Genomic DNA, 19,279 nt, shown 5'->3' with positions numbered 1-19,279 from the left:
GAGAAGTTTGAAAATAAACGTGAAACTTTTTTCCCTTCTTAAATTTGTCAGACAGAAATTACTTTTTTTTAATTACTTTCAAGCACGGTTTTTAGAATACAAGTAAAGGAAGCGCTAAGGAGTCAGCCGAGCGTCGCGGAGCTGAGAAAGCCAATTCTCGTGTAAGTAATACACACAAACCTGATGTTGCGTTGCTAGCTAAAGCTCTTACATGAGGCAACTGACTGTCAACATGCTCGTGGGGAGCTCGGAGGCTCATTTAGGAGCTTATCTCTCCGTAACATGAACAGGAGATATTTATGCAGAGGACAAGGTGGGTGCAGCTTGAAATTATTGCTGTTAAATGAGTTTGGTACCAGCCAGCTAAGCCCAGTAACTGAAGCAGCAACAAATAAACCAGCTATTCAGTAGCAGACAGGCCCACCTGTTGGTGCTGGTTTAAAACATTCAGTGTTTGTTTTCATCTGTCACGACCTCTGACGGCTGTTGCCGAGATGAGGCCGCGACGATTCACACGTCATCTAAGGGTAAGTGTTAAGGGAGAATCCTGGGCAAAAGCAACGGGGAGATTCAACAGAAGCGCTTCTATTTGTATTTCAAATTCATGACTGAAGTTTACTATGTTCATGGGGACCAGAAGTGACTGAAATTACCCAAAATTAGACACCTAATACGCACGTACTAAGCATCTATTTTTATGTAACTTAAGACTATGTGCTACTTTATTGTTTTTTTAACATAAATTATTCCAAAGCAAATCTAGAGCTCATTGTATTTCTGATGTCATTCAGCATGCAGAACATGTTTGTAAAAAAATGTAGAAATATCACTGAATAGATGTACTTTTATATCTACTGTTCTTGGCTAAATATGAAATCTGTTGTTAAAAACTTTTAAAGTTCAGGCATGTAAATTTCAGGATGCAGATGTGCTATCCAGGCTTAAAGTAAATAACTATTTTTATTGTTGATCAATTAAACAAATACATAGTCCAACAATTACTTTAATTTTGTAATAACTGTTTTAACTTTTAATATAATGTATCCAAATTAAAATTAGTACCAGTGATATGCATTCACATCTGTTTAAGTGTTTTCAAAATTATTTCTCAGTCTTGTTTTGCAGTACTTGTTGGCTTTAATTTAGGTTTTCAGTCTTATGCGTCAAAGGGATTCAGATTACAAAACTGTTTCTTCGCATGTTAACCAGTTAGATGCTATGTGATATGTATGATTCATTGCAGCACATGTAATATGAAATTTGTAAACCAATACACAATATTGAGATGATAATGATTTTAACATAATGACCTCAAGTTTTAATTGTTTTCTCTTTTAGTTATGTATGTAAATAAAATAGCTAAAATATTGCTTTTTATTAGTGTGCTACATTGCAGTTTAATTTAAAGAATTAGACATGCAAAAATGTTTTGACAAGTTATTTAGTTATTTATTATGGCATCTTTAGACCGTTATATTAAATTTGACTTTGTACATTTTCATTTTATTTGAATGTATTTCATGATTTACTTCTGTAATAATTTATCTTATTTATTAAATTAAAAAACTGTTACATTTAAGTTGGAAATAAATGCCCTGCAAATATTGTTTAACAATATTGGAAAAGAGTGAAAAAAGTCAATTTTCAGCTTCATCCTTTATTTTGGATTCCTATGACTGAAGGCCAATAAATAAAAAAACTCTCAGACCCAAGTAGAAGGGATAGCACTAATCCAGAATAAGATACCTTTTTCTGTTTGAGATATGTAAAAAAAAAATCCCTTTTACATTTTGTCAAAAGATTTACATATTAGGCTTTTATTATTCTGTTTTTGTTTGAAGCTGGCCTGTCCAAAACTATGATTGCATGATTTATTAGTCTCATTGCTTTATATCGAGTCAGTATGGTGTCATCCTCTCCCCTGTTTTCTCTAGGCAGCAATGTCCTCCCAAGATGAAGATCCATCACCTGCCCTGTCTGCTGTGCTGTCTTCTGCATGGTCAGCCGCTTTATCGGCTGCTGTGGCCGTTGCCATGGCTGTGGATGCCAAAGCAGATCTCGCCAGACTGTTGGATGAGTGGGAGGAGACGCGGCAGGGTACCACAGAGCAACTGGTGTCCATCTTAACAAGGTCAGATCCTTTCTTTTTGTGAAGACATCATAATTTGCAGTTGCTTCTTTTTGGAGAAGTCATTAATGCATGTAAGCTATTTTTTTCTACGTTTATTCTTTTATTTTATTGTAGAATATCTGAGCTGATTGAACAGGAGACAGAAGAATATTACAAATCAGATCCTGATCCCTTTGATGATCGTCATCCAGGTGTGCGCAGATTTTCAAACTTTGTGTGCTCTACGGTCAGTTTTTGTTTAAACGTCATTGAACCTCAAAAACGTAGTTAGATAGATATGTCTTTTAAATAAGTTTAGTATAAAACACTTTTGATCAATTGTTGACTTCCTCTTGTGTGTAATCTTTTAGGACGAGCTGACCCAAACTGTATGCTGGGGCAACTGTTGAGGATGCTGTTTTTAAATGATGACTTCACTAATTCAGTAAGCTTTACAGTTTGCATGTCTTATTCATAATGTTACTATGTTACTTATTCATTTATTACTAATGCAATATGTCTATGAAGTGTGCATCTCCAACAAATTGGGTGTAAATATAATATGTTATTATTTAAAATTCAACTAATGTTAATCTAAAATTTTAAATACAGGCTTCTCTATTTGAGAGGTGTTAGTTAAGGAAATTTGAATTGTTTTTTCTATAAGACTTTCCGGTATCTTACAGCTTTTGGACACGTATATCATGAGCAGTCGAGATATTAGTCTCAACACAGCAGCATGCCGCCTCCTTCAGAACATTGTTCCAGGTCTGGACACAGCTGTCGTCTTTGAAGAAAAGGTACTTTTTATGTTTATTCCTATTAGATAAAACGGAGCAAAAGAGAAAGTTGGTAAGAGGTTTATTCATGGATCTAAAGAGGACATTATAAACCTCCCTTCTGCTTCTTAAATTAAGCTTTTTGAACTAGTGTAAATATTTATAAGTCTGACATTGCATTTAAATAGACCTTTGTGGTACAAAATGCCCAAATGCTGGTGCTTTCCTATAAGCCGCGTGCTGTTGAAATTCAAATTATTTCTGGAGTTTAATTAGGTGGACTTTAATGTTTTTTCCACAGGTTTTTGTTGTCTTAAACTGGTAGACTGAGCTCTTGTAATTTTTTTAGTCTCTACGGTTACTATCTGAACCAGCGTGTTGACGAGAATCCTTACTTGAGGTTGTGAAAGGGAGCCACATTTATTTGTAATATTACTTTATTTTAAAACGTTTATTTAAGATGACAATTTTATTTTTATTTGATTAAATTTGTTGCAAGAAAATGTAATGATACAAAATGCAATTTCATGTATCCTTTGTCCTGAAGATATTATGTGACCTCCTCAGCTTAAAGAGCAGTTTTTAATAAGGCTACACAGGGTCTTCAGGTGTCAAGCAAGGAGTAATAATTATTTCTAGCATTCAAACAGGAAGAAAGATGTCTGATGCATTTAAGCAAACAGTCAGCTGTCAGTTTTGTTCTGTGTGGATTACAGGAAGGTCTCGTTGGGAAGTTGTTCATGTGGGCCCGTGAAGCTGAGCGGCCATTATGCATCTATGCCACAGGGCTGCTGGCCAAAGCTATGAGCAACCAGGAAGTAGCCACGAGCCATAAAGAAGAAAATGCTCAGCTGGTGGGTGTCTCACCTCTTTTGTAGAAAAATGTATTTTTTTCATAAGCAGTGTTTAGTTTAACCCAACTTCACAAACAAGCATATTTATTATGCAATTGCTCTGCTTTCCATTTCCAGGTATCCATGATGATCAAACGGCTATACGAGTTGCAATCTGCAGAGCACCTGAGTTGCTTCAGTCCCACCCACACTGTCCAGAATCTACCTCAAGACTCTCAGGATGAAGCTCCCCATACGTCGGGTGCCAAAAAACATCAGCTGCTCCAGACAGAATTTTCTGAGGAGGAGACGGAAGAGAAAAATGTTGCAGAGAGCAGCAGGTCGATTTCAAAGGGCAAATCTTTGGCCCAGAGAAACAGTGGTGGTAGCAGCAGCTCAGCTCGCCTTCTTCCAAATTTAGTGTACCAAGCTAGCCCACATCCGACTTCGAAGGAGAAGGACGACACTCAGGGAGGAGAAAAAGGAGGAGGGATGAAACAGGTTGAGAATGGGAGGAAGAATAAACAGAAACTCCATTTTACGAATTCTGCCAGCGGGACTGAGGACGAGGCAGAGGTGACTGCTACCAGTGAGAAGCCAAGCGGTAGCTCATCCTGGTCTGAGATGAGCTCCATTCTGATTGGCTCAGAGTACCAGTTGTTGCCGCTGAGCCCAACCATGGAGCAGAGGCTCATCCTGCAGTATCTGACACCACTTGGAGATTACCAGGAGGTAACAGCGATTTTATGTGATCCTCAAACAAGAGATTAGGGGTATAAAATATGAAGAACGCAGAATAGTTTTTTAGAATGTGTTGCACATAATAGTACTAAAACCAACAGTAGAACTGGTATTACGATAAATAACTTGACTATTTTGGCTTCTTATGTTAGCTTATGGATAAAGTTAGTGGAAATTAAACACAATTGTGAGTTTTCTGAGATGTGTAAATATTATTGAAAAGACTTTTGATCATTGTATATCAACTCAAAGCTACAGTATGTAAAATTTTTTATGCATTAAAATATAAAGTTATTGAAGTATTCCTTTAAAAATGATTTAAAAACATTTTGTCATCTTTTGGTAATATTTATCTATTTAAACAATTAGGCTTGTGAAACTAGTCTGCACTTTAAATAATATTTTTGATCTCTGCAGCTGCTTGCAATCTTTATGAAAATGGACACTCGTTCGCTGATGATGAACTACATCGACCTCAAGAAGACCAAAAATGTTCAGCTTACATTTGATGCCCTGTTGGTGAGATAATTTTCAAAAGCTCAGTGATGCAGTGTTTGTTTATAAATCCAACATGCTTTGATGTATTTTTTATTATTTTGTGTTTGATTTTGTTACTTTTCATTTACAGTGTCATTGTCTTTGTTCATGTTTTAGAAGTTTATTTTAAAAATAGGCAAAAAAAAGTACTGCATAATATAAAGAAAATGCCAAAGTCCACCCAAAATGTAATGTAATTTAATGAAAAAAATGAAAAGAAAAATATGTTTGGACCTGGAATTTAAAAGTAGGTATCAGTCCCTCCCCACTAAAGAGGGTGTCTGTCTGTCTGTGGAAGATAATTTCTACTTCTGTGGGAGGGGCTCGCTGTGTGGAGTTGCTCAGTACTGGAGACTGGAGAACAGGAACACCTGGAGATTCACATTAGTGGCCATGCAAGCTTGAAAGCTTGTCTCATCAAGATTTAACCACAGATTAAAAAAAAATATATATTTATTTTTTATTGAGTTTTGTTTGTTGCTTATTACATTTTCTGGAATAGACAAAAAATCTACAGACATTTTAGAATAAATCTCTAATATTTTTACTGATATTTTTAAAAATGCACTGACCAACAATCTCCTGTTTTATAGTAAATTACTGCTAAAATTTGTAAAGCTGATTTTTATTTTTTTTTTATTTTTGCATAACAAGCCATGGTTGTATAACATAAATAAATAAAGCATAAGTAGTTGATTCAGTTTGTCTGAACAACTTGAATTCTTTTTAAAACATTTTTATCATTTCTGTTGCTTGTTGCTTTTTAAAAAAAGAGAGCGAGATGAGTAATATCTGAAAATAAAGAACATTTTCAAAAATTACACCACAGGAAACACATTGGAGACCTGTAAATGTGTAAGGTAATGAATCCATAAATAAATGTCATTTTTTTCCTCCCTTCTCTCTTCAGTATCTTGCCTCACTTCTCCTTCATAAGAAGTTTGCGTCTGAATTCATTGCTCATGGAGGAGTGCAGAAACTACTGGAGATCCCGAGACCATCCATGGCAGCGACAGCCGTTTCTCTCTGTCTCTACTACTTGGCGTACAATCAGGATGCAATGGAGAGGGTACAGTGAACATGAGCACCACTTACGTTGACATGCAAGTCTGAAGGAGCTCTTTAAATATCAGTTTTCAGCAAAATGCTAGGCAGTTTAAAAGAAATTAGACTTGATGTGATTATTTTTTTGAAGATGTTGGGAAAATGTTTTTTTCTTGGTTGATCGTCCCCTTCTTACCGCCTTGCTCTTTGTTTTCCCTCTAGGTGTGCATGTTCCCAGGGGATGTGCTGACAGACCTGGTGTCCTACGCTCTGTGGTTGTTAGAGTCCTCCCACGCTTCAGGCATCTGCCACGCCACCATGTTTTTCTCCATTTCTTTTTCATTCAGGGTGGTGTTGCAGCTCTTTGATCAGCTGGATGGTCTACGCAGACTGGTCAATCTGGTTAGTACTAAATCATACATGTTGTTTTCCTGATGGTGCAGTTGTTTTAATTTTGCAAAGATGGAATTGTTTATAAGTAGCTACATAAAAGTCATTAAAGCAGCGTTGTGATGGTATTTGCTTGCCACAATGATGATATATATTTGAAGATTTCTTTTCTTTTTCTTTATCATACAAAGACCACAGTCATATTGGTCCCTAATAAGCTTAGTCCTAGCTTATAAAATATTACCTTGGCTGAATAGTATGACCTTTTGAGATTAATATATACCTAAAATGTCCCAAAAATAGCAAAAAATTTTTAAGCTGTATAGTTTAATTATTAGAAAGTATATCCCTTAGACTAATTGTTTTTGTTTTCAGGATTTATTTTGTATTTAATAAAGTAGATTTGTCAGTCAGTGTAAGTGACCTTTTCTGAATTTATACACTATCATATAGTGTATCAAACAGGCTGATATTTGTGCCATGTTTGAATTAGGATATCAATTCCACAGGAATTGACTGAAATTCCTGTGGAATTTCAGAATCATGCTTTTGTTTTTTTGTTTTTTGTTTTTCTTTTTTCAGAAAAGAAATTTAAAATTGTTCTTTACATTCTGTACCTGAAACCTCCTTTTCCTTGAGTAACTTTCTTTCTCCTTGAAGATCAGCACTTTGGAGATCCTCAACACAGACAACGATGCACCGCTGATGAATGAAGACCAGGTGTTCTCCAACAGACAGACAGCTAAACACACCTGCATGGCACTGCGCAGGTATGGTGATATTAAATGCACATTCTGATAAAAAACACTAAGGTTATTGATAATAAGTGAAATTGGATATATTTGTGTTTCAGAGTAAAACATTTTTTGAATTGCTATGTCTATTCATTCAGCCTGCATCAATGTATTGTACCATGCATTGAATATTGTATCATCAATCTGATTGTGAAGGTACTTTGAGGCTCACCTAGCAGTGAAGACAGAACAGATGAAACAGTCTTTGGATACTTCAGAAAGCGGCACCGTCATTCCTCAGCAGCCGCCTTACAAGGTACAGTTTCTTCAGTGTAAACGAGCAGTTTGTCATTAAATCCAAAATGAAAGAGTCATTTTCTGTCTGTTTACGTATTAATCAGTTCTCTGCTCTTTAATATAATGGCAGGCTGCATTATATTAACATATCTGTTGTTTGCAACATAAGGGTGTGATTAGATCCCTCAGGCTGATATTTGTGCCATGTTTGAATTAGGATATTTCAACACGAATATGCCTATTTTTCTGTTTCTGTCATGACAACTTTTTTTTTTATTCCATTTTCCATTCCATTCCTTGAACTTTTTAAAATCTTAGTACATCTTAGGACATTGCGATTTTATTTCTACCTTCATAATTCACTGTTTCCAGGCATATGCAAATACCAGAGAGCAAATAATTGAGATGATGGAGTTTCTCATCGAGTGTGGACCTCCTGAGGGCCCCTGGGAGCCAGTTCAAGTCTTCTACAAGTTGTCCTGTATTCCTTTAATGCTGCAGCTCATATCTGCAGCCTGTGACTGGAAGACCTACTATGGCAGGTAATCTGACTCGCCAGTAGGAATAATATGAGTTAAGACGAGTTAAGTCGGTTTTCTCTGCTGTCGGTGAAAAAGAGAAATAGCAGCAAAAGATAAAATGGCAGCAGCAAAGGAACTAACTTAGCCTTCTTCTTTTCTTTCCTTTCTTTTATCTGGATGTGTTTTTCTCCCCAGGAGCGACATAGTTCGCTTTGCCTTGGACATCCTGGCTATCCTGACAGTTGTTCCTAAAGTCCAGTTAGTACTGGCTGATACCGTGGAAGTTATCGATGAAAGCAGGTCTCCTGTTCCCACTGTAGGTCTGTAAAACGTCTCTGTTAACACTGATTTTAGACGAGAGAAGTTCAGGAATTTCCATCTCAGCATTTTTGTGTGCATCTCTGTGTATTGTGTTTTTGTGTGTAGGTATGAGCATCATTCTGGGTGTTGCTGAAGGTGAAGTGTTTCCCAATGATGCTGAAATTCAGAAGTCTGCTTTGCAAGTAAGCTTGGCTCACAGAATTTTTTTATTTGTTCACTGCTTAAGCTAAAATTAATTAACATAAAGGTAAGAGCATGCTGAATCTTTCTATTCTTGAGAACTTGTCATACAACTTTCAGAGACAGCCCTAGTTTGGTTGAAAATGATAGCCCTGACTTTATTATTATTGTTATTATTATAATGTATTTATTATTTTATTTTTACTTTTTTCAAATTTTATTTTTACAGATAGAAAACATATCTTGTCTTGTCTTGCCCAGGTTAAACTTCAGAATCATGTCAGTAACCATCAGCTCCTGCAGCTGTTTTAGTTGTTTGTTTGCTTCCACTCTGATCATGTCCTTCATGTTTACCTCAGGTCATAATAAACTGTGTGTGCGCTCCGGACCAGAGCCTCAGTGCTTTTGCTGTTGCCCCCCTGAGACAGCCTTTGCACTCTCAGCAGCCCCCTCCCACCCACAATAGGGTGCTGGCCCACATGTGGCAAGTAGTGCAGAATAATAACGGCATAAAGGTAGGCAGTCTCAAACATGTGCATCAAAATGCCTGTGTTTGTTTTGATGAAATGCCCTGCTTATTTTATCGAACAGAATTCCTCATCATTCCAGAGATCTTACTTTGCCCCTCTTCTGGCTGCAGGTGCTCCTGTCTCTGCTGTCGGTGAAGGTTCCCATCACAGATGCAGACCTGATCCGAGCTCTGGCCTGTAAGGCTCTGGTTGGACTCTCTCGTAGCTCTGCCATCAGACAGATTATCAGCAAGTTGCCACTGTTCGCCAGCGGTCACATTCAGCAGGTGACAAAAAAACCTTCAATCAAAACTCCTATCTAAAAAATTCTGTGGTTCAAAACTTAAAAGATTTTATATTTAACACAAAAACCTGAACAATTCTCAGCAAGATTACACAATTCTTGTTTTTTTTTTTGTTTTGTTTTTTGTTTGCAATCTCTACAAGTACTTTCCATGTTGTAAACTTCTACAGATTTTTCTCACATGAACAAAAATAAATTGCTTAAAACTTTCCTCATCTTTAGTGGAAATCTAAAAGGAAAAGTTTTACTTTTTTAAGACTTGTTTTATTTTCTTAAATTAAAATTTTAATAGATAATGTGGGATTTTTCACTCAAATTACTACTTTGTTTTTCTAAGGTTATCGGAAAACAAATCTTATGATGGAAAAATATTAGAGTTTTCAGGCAAAGTCATTCATGTTTTCGTTTTCTCCTTCCCAGCTCATGAAGGAGCCGGTGCTGCAGGACAAACGAAGCGAACATGTCAGCTTCTGTCGATACGCAGCCAAACTGACGGAGCGAGTGTCTGGCAAGCCCCTCATCATGGGCGCGGAGGTCTCGCTGTCTCGCTTGCAGAAAGCCAACGTTGTCGCTCAGACTCGCATCACGTTTTCTGAGAAGGAATTGCTCATTTTGATTAGGAACCACCTTGTTGCTAAAGGACTACATGACACAGCAAATACTTTGGTTAAAGAGGCAAACCTACCTGCAGCATCTCTCTTTCCAAGCGCCGCCTCCTCAGGTGTCAGCCCTACATCCTCCACCTCCAAATCTAGGACTTGTCGGTTTGCTGGTGGAGTCGCAGCTCGTGTTGCTCCCAATATTGGGCCCTCTCCCTTATCTTCAGGTAATTCAACCCCATCTACCCCCTCCGCTTCTCGTTCTTCTGCCAATCCTCACTCGTCAGGTTCATTGGTGTCTGCCAATACTCCTCATCCTGGGCAAAGCTCACATCTTGTTGGGCGAATTTTGTTCTCTCGGGAACGAACATCGGCTAGCTGCAGCTCAGGGAAAAAACTGCGTGCACTTAGACAGAAGTCTGACCATGGGGCTTTCATACAGGTCAGTCGTACCTTTTGTTTCAATTCATAAAAACTCCTGCAATGTTCTGATAATAATTACGTGACTGTAATGACAGATCTTCCATTAAAGCAATTGTGCTAATTTTTGAATAATATGGTAGACATCTGACAATCGAGGTATTTTTGTGCTTCAATGATAGAAATGACAGGCATTTTTCAAGCCTGATTTCACTGCTTTCATGAATCTTTCTTTCTTTGAAACAGACCCCAGCTATGAAAAAGCAACTGGAGCGCCACATGCCTTCTCCACCGACCCTTGACAGCATCATCACAGAGTACCTGAGAGAACAACATGCCCGCTGTTCAAATCCCGTCACCACCTGCCCACCTTTTTCCCTTTTCAATCCTCACCGCTGCCCAGAGTCCAAACAGAGGCGACAGGCGTCACCCAATTTCACTGCCCGTCTGGGGAGCAGGATGCTATATTCGAAGTACCGGGGTGTGGACAGAGGGAGTCTGGATAGACAGCTAATATTCAGCAGGTAGCAAGCAGCAGCTATGTCTTTTTGAAAGGTCTAAACCAAGCTTGATTTTTTCTCTTTGACTCCGTTTCCCTCCTCAGGTTTCGCCCTGTGTCAGTTTTCCGTGAAAACAGTGGAGGCGATAGCAGTTTCACCTGTTGTGCCTTTTCGGCCCGCGAGCGTTTCCTGATGCTGGGAACGTGCTCAGGTCACCTCAAGCTTTACAACATCTTCTCCGGAGAGGAGGCGGCCGACTACACCTGCCATGGATCGGCCATCTCTCACATTGAGCCTTCCCGGGTAGGAAAACGAGTTTTACATCTCAAGTTTTATTAGTTGGGTCCAAAACATACCGAGAACAGTTTGGCATTCGAAGAAAAATGCCAAACTAAGCAGCTTAGGTTTAAGAAAACGGTTTGACTTCAAATCACTTGCTTATCATGAAGCATTAATAATAAGCAACGTGAGTTGATTAATTTATGCAGACTAGCTTTCAGATTACTTCAATTTATTCATAAACATTTTTTGATTGAAATTGATGCTTTTTTTCCATTTCACAGGATGGTAACTTTGTTCTTACCTCTGCTTCGTGGAGTGTCCCCCTGTCAGCTCTCTGGAGTATGGACAGCGTCTTTACCATGAAGTAAAAATGATTGCACATCGTGGTTTTCACTTTAATCAACGATAACGATACATTACATCACGCATTGTTAGATATCACATATGTCATCTGTCCCTAGGAACTCCTTTGGAGAAGATCATTACGTTGAGTTCAGCAAACTCTGTCAGGACAGAGTAATAGGCACTAAGGACCAGGTTGCACATGTACGTATCACTTTGAGTCTCTGTTGGTGCTCACTATGTCATTAAGAATATTTTATGATTATTTTTTTGACGACAGATGATGTATATAAGAAATATTTATACCTTTAGAGTTTTGGATGACTTTTAAATGTCATAATTTGTAAGGTAGTTTACTGAGGTTAAATGACATGAAACTCATACATCAGGCGCTTTGGATTTTAGTGAAATCAGTATAAAGTATTCTGATCCAGGGAGGGATTTCTAATGAAAAGCGATTTATTTCAGATAAACACTAAAATGAACAAGTAACGTAGTAATTATAAAAACAATCAACTGGAGCTGTTTTTCTTAATTCATCATGGTAATTGTCATACTAAGACCTATAAAGCAATGATTTAATTAAGAGAAAAATAACTGTAATGATTCAGATGTGAATATATGTAATAATCAAATACTGTGTCATCTACAGGCAAGTTAGTTTGCTTCTGGTCCAAAACTCACAAAGTAACAAATCTAGAGAGCAGAGACTAACATGCAAATTTTTATCTTTAGTTACTGACTTAAATGGAAAGGTTTCATGATGTCATGTCGTTGCCATTTATTTATATTTAGACTGTTGTTTCTGGCTCCCATACTCCAGATCTACGACATTCAGACAGGTCAAGAGGTCCTGACCCTGAACGACCCCGCATTGGCCAACAATTACAAGAGGAACTGTGCCACCTTCGACCCCACTGATGACCTGGTGTTAAACGATGGGGTGCTGTGGGATGTGCGAGCGTCACGGGCCATCCACAAGTTCGACAAGTTCAACATGAACCTCAGTGGGGTTTTCCATCCAAATGGCCTGGAGGTCATCATAAACACTGAGATTGTATCCTTTGTAAATGTAAAAACCATTGGAGGTGAGCCCCTTGGAAACTGAAAGTAAAATGGAAAAAGAAATGATGTTTTCAAGTATCAGCCCAGTCCTTAGCAATGAGTCCTAAGCAAAAAGAGCTGAAACGTTCTTTACAGAGTGAATAAAAAACAGATTTATGCTTTTTTTTGTCACTAATGTGCTAGTCAGGTGTTCCTCCGCTATTGTCTTTGTTCCATTTCTGAGTGCAGTTTTGGTCACTCACACAGAACTGGATGCTGATAACTTTCTTTCACCTTGAAAACAAAAGGGGAAAAAGTTTGTGTGTTTTTATGTTAATGTCCAGCAAGAACCTATGGTGATGTTGAGGAAAAATAATTTTTACCTTATCGGCAAGTGTGAGCTTTAATTCTTAATATTAGCATGAATGCAGCTTTGCACGCATTTTCCTTTCCGATTGCTTTCTAAACTTTTTACAAAGAGATGACCCTTAAAAACATTTTATTTCCTGTGAGATCAACGCTTTATAGTTGTTGGGTTTGCTGTCGTTGTCATTGCCTTGACTCCAGGTTTCAGTGGGACCTGAGGACCTTCCACCTGCTGCACACTGCTCCTGCTCTGGATCAGTGCCGGGTGGTTTTTAACAGCAATGGCACCATCATGTATGGAGGTATGGGTATGACTTTCTTAATTTGGCTGTACAAATCACTTCATGTTATAACTGATCTCCCTTCTCTTAAACAGCAATGCTGCAAGCTGATGATGAACATGACGTCATGGATCAGCAGGTGACGAGTCCCTTTGGCTCATCTTTCAGAACATTTGATGCCACGGACTACAAGCCTATTGGTTGGTTAATTTGACCTTATTCTGTAACGTCTCAAATTGTTTTTACCTCCTGTTTTTACAGTGCAACAATTATTTGACTTCTGTCTCATTTGTGCCTTGATAACGATAAAAATTGAGGCTTTAAATATAAAATAAAAAATAAGCCCTTTGTTATTTATTCAACTTGGTTTGTGATGTCTTTGTGATACCTTGGTATGTTATTGGTTGCCGAAAGTAACTGATCTCCTGCTTCAAATTGTGATTGTAACATTTGGTTTTGATTTAATTTTAAACAGCCACACTGGATGTGAAGAGGAACATCTTTGATCTGTGCACTGATACCAAAGACCACTACCTGGCTGTCATAGAGGTACTTGATTAGATTTTTTTTTTTTAATCTTATCTCATTGGTGTTTATTTGGATGTAGTTTTATATTCTGGTTGTTCTGTTTATTTTATTTATTCATTTATATGAAAGGTAACAGTAAAGCAGATCAGTATGTAGAGAATTTTAACTGATTGCAAATCAAAATATAATAACATCATTTTGCTTTTTCACTATTACCATAGATCATTAGAATTTTTTACTACTGGTGCTCTTTGTATTATAAAGTTTTTGCACATTTTCTCTGTAGAACCAGGATGGGGTGACCATAGATACTGTATGTCGCCTTTATGAAGTTGGACGACAGAAATTAGCAGAAGAAGGAGACGATGATGAACAAGTAAGATTCATAAAATTTTATTTTCTTCTATGGTTTTGATGATATTTTTTTCTTGATTAATAAATTCTTGTCAGAATTTTTGGTTTTAGGGATCAACATAAATGGTTAATACAGAGCTGCTCATCAATCTTACACCTAATGCACCTTAAATTGAGATTTGAATAGTTTCTTTACTGCATTTCTGTGTTTTCCAGGATGAAGATCAGAATAATGATTCCTCAGATACAGAGGATGATGACGATGATGACGACGATGATGACATGGATATAGAGCCCCTCATTGAAGAACTTGCAAATGAAGAAGAACAGGAGGACCAGGAGCAAGCTAACTTGCCTGTGGATGATGCGGTATCTGATCATTTGATATTTTCACATCTGAATCATTAGTTATTTTTCTCTTAATAAACATGTCAAAAGTGGACAGAGATATAAGAAATTTACAAGAAATTGTTTAAAAAATATATAGTTTTAACTTAATTAGCATGTGTGCATGTTTTCATACTATTATTGCATTGCTAATTTATTTGATGATTTTCTCAAGATTGTAGCGATATGGATAAATTCAAATCCATCAAACAGAATTATATTGATGAAATATAGAAAATTAATATTTAGGCAGTATGGTGTTGGTTTCTAAATTTAGCTTTTTGTTTTTCTTCAGATTGAGGCTCTTCTTGGTAGTACCAGTGGTGATGATGGTGATGATGATACTGATCATGACTCTGAAACTTTAGACCATGGAGGATCATGTAAGTAATGGTGCCCATCCGTTGTTAAATTAACTTGAATTTTTTTTTTTTTAAAGGAAAAATGAAAAAGACATTCTGTATAAAAGCATAAATGCCAGGTTTTTAAACTGTACCATGTAACAATAAACTTTTTTTGAAAGAAAAAAAAATCACCCTGAATACAATAGTTTTTATTATAAATAGCACTTGTTCTAAAATGTGCACATCCTATCTTCGATGTACACTATGTACAGTTCTTAGAAAAAGATTGCTAAGAACTTTAGACTTTGTGAAAGGTATAAGACAAATTAATTTAAAATTTAATAAACCCATCTGCTTTATAAAAATTAGTTACAAATACCAGCTATATATATATATATATATATATATATATATATATATATATATATATATATATATATATATATATTTGTTTGTTTTATTTATAGTCTATGTAAATAAAATGTATGTGGTAAGAGATCTTTACTTCAATTCAGGCACCTAATTATGCACTTTTTAAAAATTGTATTCCTTTCAACTGGTTTATATAGCACAGACCCACTATGAGAATGAAATTGACCATATATATATATATATATATATATATATATATATATATATATATATATATATATAGCAATAATATATATATATATATATATATATAGCAATAATATATATATATATATATATATATATATATATATATATATATATATATATATATATATATATATATATATATATATATATATATATATATATAGCTGGTAACATTTCAAAAGGTCCATTTCGAGTATTGTTATGACATAATAATTGTCATAGGAAATGATTGGTGAGCCATAAAAATAATCCAAATCTATTGTTCTAAACTTTTTTTTTTCAATTGTAATTTTAAATGAATTATGCTCACATATGTTGCCTGTTTTGTGTTAAAATTTTTCAGGGTTTGGAGAAGAATCAGATGATGACGACCCCGACATGTTTGGATCCTTACCTGACTTATGGTTTTAATGATGTAAGAGTAGACGCTCCGCCCTGTGAATCCCTCTTAGAGGAAATGCCAGAAAAATGGTAGCAAAAATGTAAAGTTTTCATAAAAGGATCTTGACTGGCCATTTATTTTCCATTTCTTGTTCCTACTGGAGTGATTTGAAAAGATTTGGCAATATATATGTATGTCTTTTGTCATTGGCTGAAGAGAGAGCACATACATTTTTCACCTCTAAAACCACAAATAGACCCAGTAATGAGAGCCTGGGGAGAATGTACAAAATTGGGAATAAATTACAAAAAAAAAGATTCTTGAGAAATTGATATTTTTCATCGATTTGATTTAAGCATTGCTTTATTGAATAGCAACTGAAGAGAATTTTTTTTATTATTAAAAATGACCTGTAGAAACTTCCTGATTTGCCAGGAAACAAAACATGTTGATCCTGATGTCATCAGCTGATACAATAATAATCTTATAATAAGCTTATTTTCTCAACGATATGCCTCACTTGGATGTTTGCCAATGTTTTATTCAAAACATCAACAAAAATAATTTGAAGCGCTTTCATGTCCTCTGTCTATGTAGAAAATGTTTTCATGTGAGCAAAAATCCGAAATTTTAAAGCGGTAGGATCCCAAAAATGTGAAAGCTAATGTTTGTCACGCAACAGAATGCAACTCAGAAAAAACATTTGTTAGAGAAAGGTAAATTAAGTTTCTCTCTAAATAATTTTGATGATCAAGAGCCAGCATTGATCCTTATGGTAATCTAATGGTTAAAAATATGTAATTACCGTAGACTTTTCCTTGATGGTGAACTCACTCAGAAACCAAATATTACCTCTACCACATTTCTGTTATTTATTTTAACAATTAGAAAACGAGTTTCAGAAAGCCAATTTCTCCACCAGATGGCAGTACATCGCACACTTGAGTTGACAAAAATATTTTCTAACCCAGTACATTTCACAATTTATTGTTTTTTAAATACTGTTTAATTTTAAGTTGGTGTTTTATTGTTTTGTAGGTTTTCCACGGCTAGGCTTAGAATTTTTTTAAAAATTGATTATTTATTTTGGTGTTTCTTTGTTGAATTTTACATTCAAGCAAAAATTATGCTGTTTTCTATTTTGTTTTTGCTTTTTTCTCTCATACCCCTCAGGTAACTGGAAGCAATAAGCATATGAGTGTAAAAAAAATCAAGCTGGTTAGATGACTACAAGTCTGCAAATGTTTTTTATATATTTAATTTGAACAAAAAATGTTTTGAGGTCACATATGTGATAGTATTGTCTACAGCAGAATGTCTGTTTTGTTATGTATGAGCCAAAATTATTTTTGATATTATCAGAAGATAACATTGCTGGCAAAAAAAACAACAAAAAAACCCAAAACAACTTTACAGCCTTTTACACATTCAACTTGTAAAGACTGAAAAAAATGGTCAAATAATTCAAATGTTTCCTTTCAGGATTTCACTTTAAAACAATGTTACTGTCAGTTATCATTTGATTTGAGCCTGGTTGACTTCACTTGGAGTTGTGTTCATATAGTTTTACTTGACAGTCTGTTTTCCAGATTAAACAATCTTTTTACTTTTATACCCATTCTTTCAATTCATCTTTTGTGGGGAGGGATAAAAAGTACAAAAACTGTCGGACTACGGGTCTGGAAGAGTGCCAGTAGTTTACACATATTTAAGCCAGCATATGATGATAATGTGATTTAAAATATGCAAATCCTTGCAACCTTTTGTACTCTTTTCAATCTGTTGTGTACAACTTGTGAAACTGCATAAAACAATTAGCAATAACATGGGAGGATTCTGGATTATTTTGTTTTTATCAATATTTTCACGATCTTCATTAATTGGGACAATTTTTTTCTGATTCACAGCTGCAGATAGCCAATGGCAATTCTGGTCTTCTCTCTATATATGTATATATATTTTAAGTCTGGTTTCTGACTGAATGAATGTACAGTACAGCGATACCTCAGTGCATTTTTATCACTGGTGACTTGAATTGATGATTTAAAGTGTGGTTTGAAAAATTAGATCCAAATTAGAGTCTGTATAATTGTTTCTAATTGATAAAAATCTGTAAATTAGTTGGATGTATATGTGTATTTACATCTATTGTTTGGTTCTTTGTAAACTAAAAACTATTCTATGCAACTTATTGTTATACTGGCATGGTCTAAATTTATGATCATTGTGGTGAGGCATTTATTATTTATTTTTTGCCCATAATAAATCCAACCTTTGTAATACACGTTTGCAATCACTTTCCTATATGTAGGATCACCTGATGAATGATGGGAAACATTTTTCTGGAAAATGTGTTGGAATCTTTACTTTGTGATTACTCACTTATTTGAATGTTTACTAGGGTTAAGTAAGCAGCATATGACTACATGTTTTTTTATTAACACAATTTTATAGATACAGAAAAGAAAATTTTGACATGTCAAATAAAAATGTAGTTTTATTGAAGTGCAGGTAAAATGATTAATGTGCTTTCATTATCAGTTCACCAGTGCATCATCTGGTTAGAACTATGTTGATGTGACGAGGGATGTGAGGTGGATCAAAGTTTGTGTTAAAGGTTAGCTGCAAACATGCAAAAATAGAGAAATGGAAACCGCAAATTAAGTGCAGTTTTTTTCAGCGTTGGTATTGAAACAATCATAGCTTATTTTTACTCAAAGCCTATTCCCTGAGAGCAAGGATCTGCAACCCTTGGTTGAAAATGGTAAAAGAACCAACTCATGTTTTTAAATACAGATGCAATAATGGTTCTAATCAAGAGTGTTTGTTTGAATGCCTATGAATACATACCAAACATGGCCTTTTAAAGAGATTTTTTTTTTATTAAATAAACACATTATTTTGTTTTTCTGGGTTATCTTTATTTAATCAACCAACGTTACCCAGTTCCCTTACAAATCTCTGTTTTAGTAGTTTTAGTTTCATGTTCTGGTTTTTAGAGTTATTCTTTATGTATTCACTTAAGATTAGTGTGATTGCAAATTATTTATTGATTCTATTAGTGACTAGTGTAAAAGTGTTTCTCAAAATAAGCATATTTTGATGAGTAAGTTATAGTTAGACCTAATCAGAAAAATAAATACATAGCCTTTGTTGACTGGTAGTCACACTAGTCAAATTGGCTGAATGTAGAAGTTAGACTATTGTCCTCTGTTTGGGATATAGTGACTTTTTTGTTCTTCTTTCTTTTTAAATCATCACTGACTTGGAGATATCACCACGTAAAATGTTCTTTTTGGAGTTCCCCTTTTGTGTTTGCAGATGCAAGACAGTTTATGAAAACCATAAAGGAGGATAACAGGTGAGAGTTAGTGTTTGTTCTGACAGACGATCCTCACTTATGGTAAGTCTTGCATAATGTTTGTTCGTGTGAGTATTTGTGTTTAGCATTCAGTGGGAGTGTGATGGATAACAAAAGTCAGCAGTCGGTCCCTATCATTGCCGAGGTCTTAACATTTCTTTGTTATAT

General features: G+C 35.6%; 1 protein-coding gene across 3 annotated transcripts; it reads left to right on the top strand.

Moving 5' to 3' along the window:
• Nucleotides 1–5: 5 nt before the first annotated feature.
• LOC129372802 (DDB1- and CUL4-associated factor 1-like) lies at nt 6–18,255 on the top strand. Of its 3 annotated transcripts, none has more exons than XM_055050319.1 (30): nt 6–161; nt 1,939–2,131; nt 2,246–2,322; nt 2,482–2,555; nt 2,797–2,910; nt 3,606–3,743; nt 3,861–4,454; nt 4,881–4,982; nt 5,911–6,069; nt 6,267–6,446; nt 7,095–7,204; nt 7,385–7,484; nt 7,838–8,007; nt 8,182–8,306; nt 8,413–8,489; nt 8,847–9,002; nt 9,128–9,283; nt 9,721–10,341; nt 10,566–10,843; nt 10,924–11,122; nt 11,383–11,465; nt 11,563–11,647; nt 12,267–12,500; nt 13,062–13,155; nt 13,230–13,334; nt 13,610–13,683; nt 13,949–14,038; nt 14,233–14,385; nt 14,699–14,786; nt 15,712–18,255. In XM_055050319.1, exons 2-30 carry the CDS (start codon nt 1,941–1,943, stop codon nt 15,777–15,779), a joined length of 4,695 nt encoding a protein of 1,564 aa, XP_054906294.1. In that variant the 5' UTR covers nt 6–161; nt 1,939–1,940; the 3' UTR covers nt 15,780–18,255. The 3 variants fall into 3 exon arrangements, with proteins under 3 accessions (XP_054906294.1, XP_054906292.1, XP_054906293.1); XM_055050317.1 differs by having other exon boundaries at nt 1,935–2,131; XM_055050318.1 differs by lacking the exon at nt 6–161 and adding an exon at nt 289–313 and having other exon boundaries at nt 1,935–2,131.
• Nucleotides 18,256–19,279: the final 1,024 nt, after the last annotated feature.

The sequence above is a fragment of the Poeciliopsis prolifica genome, unplaced genomic scaffold, assembly GCF_027474105.1.
Source record: "Poeciliopsis prolifica strain line A6 unplaced genomic scaffold, Auburn_PproV2 SCAFFOLD030, whole genome shotgun sequence".
Classification (NCBI taxonomy): Eukaryota; Metazoa; Chordata; class Actinopteri; order Cyprinodontiformes; family Poeciliidae; genus Poeciliopsis; species Poeciliopsis prolifica.
Note: the sequence above shows the minus strand (reverse complement) of the source record. Positions and strands in the feature narration are given on the sequence as shown.

What these genes read in the sequence shown, in the direction of transcription:
- LOC129372802 (XM_055050319.1), top strand. Translation starts at nt 1,941, where the DNA reads ATGTCCTCCCAAGATGAAGATCCATCACCTGCCCTGTCTGCTGTGCTG. An exon ending in CTGGTGTCCATCTTAACAAG is followed by an intron (nt 2,132 to 2,245) that starts GTCAGATCCTTT and finishes ATTTTATTGTAG; the next exon opens with AATATCTGAGCTGATTGAAC. An exon ending in CACTTGGAGATTACCAGGAG is followed by an intron (nt 4,455 to 4,880) that starts GTAACAGCGATT and finishes TGATCTCTGCAG; the next exon opens with CTGCTTGCAATCTTTATGAA.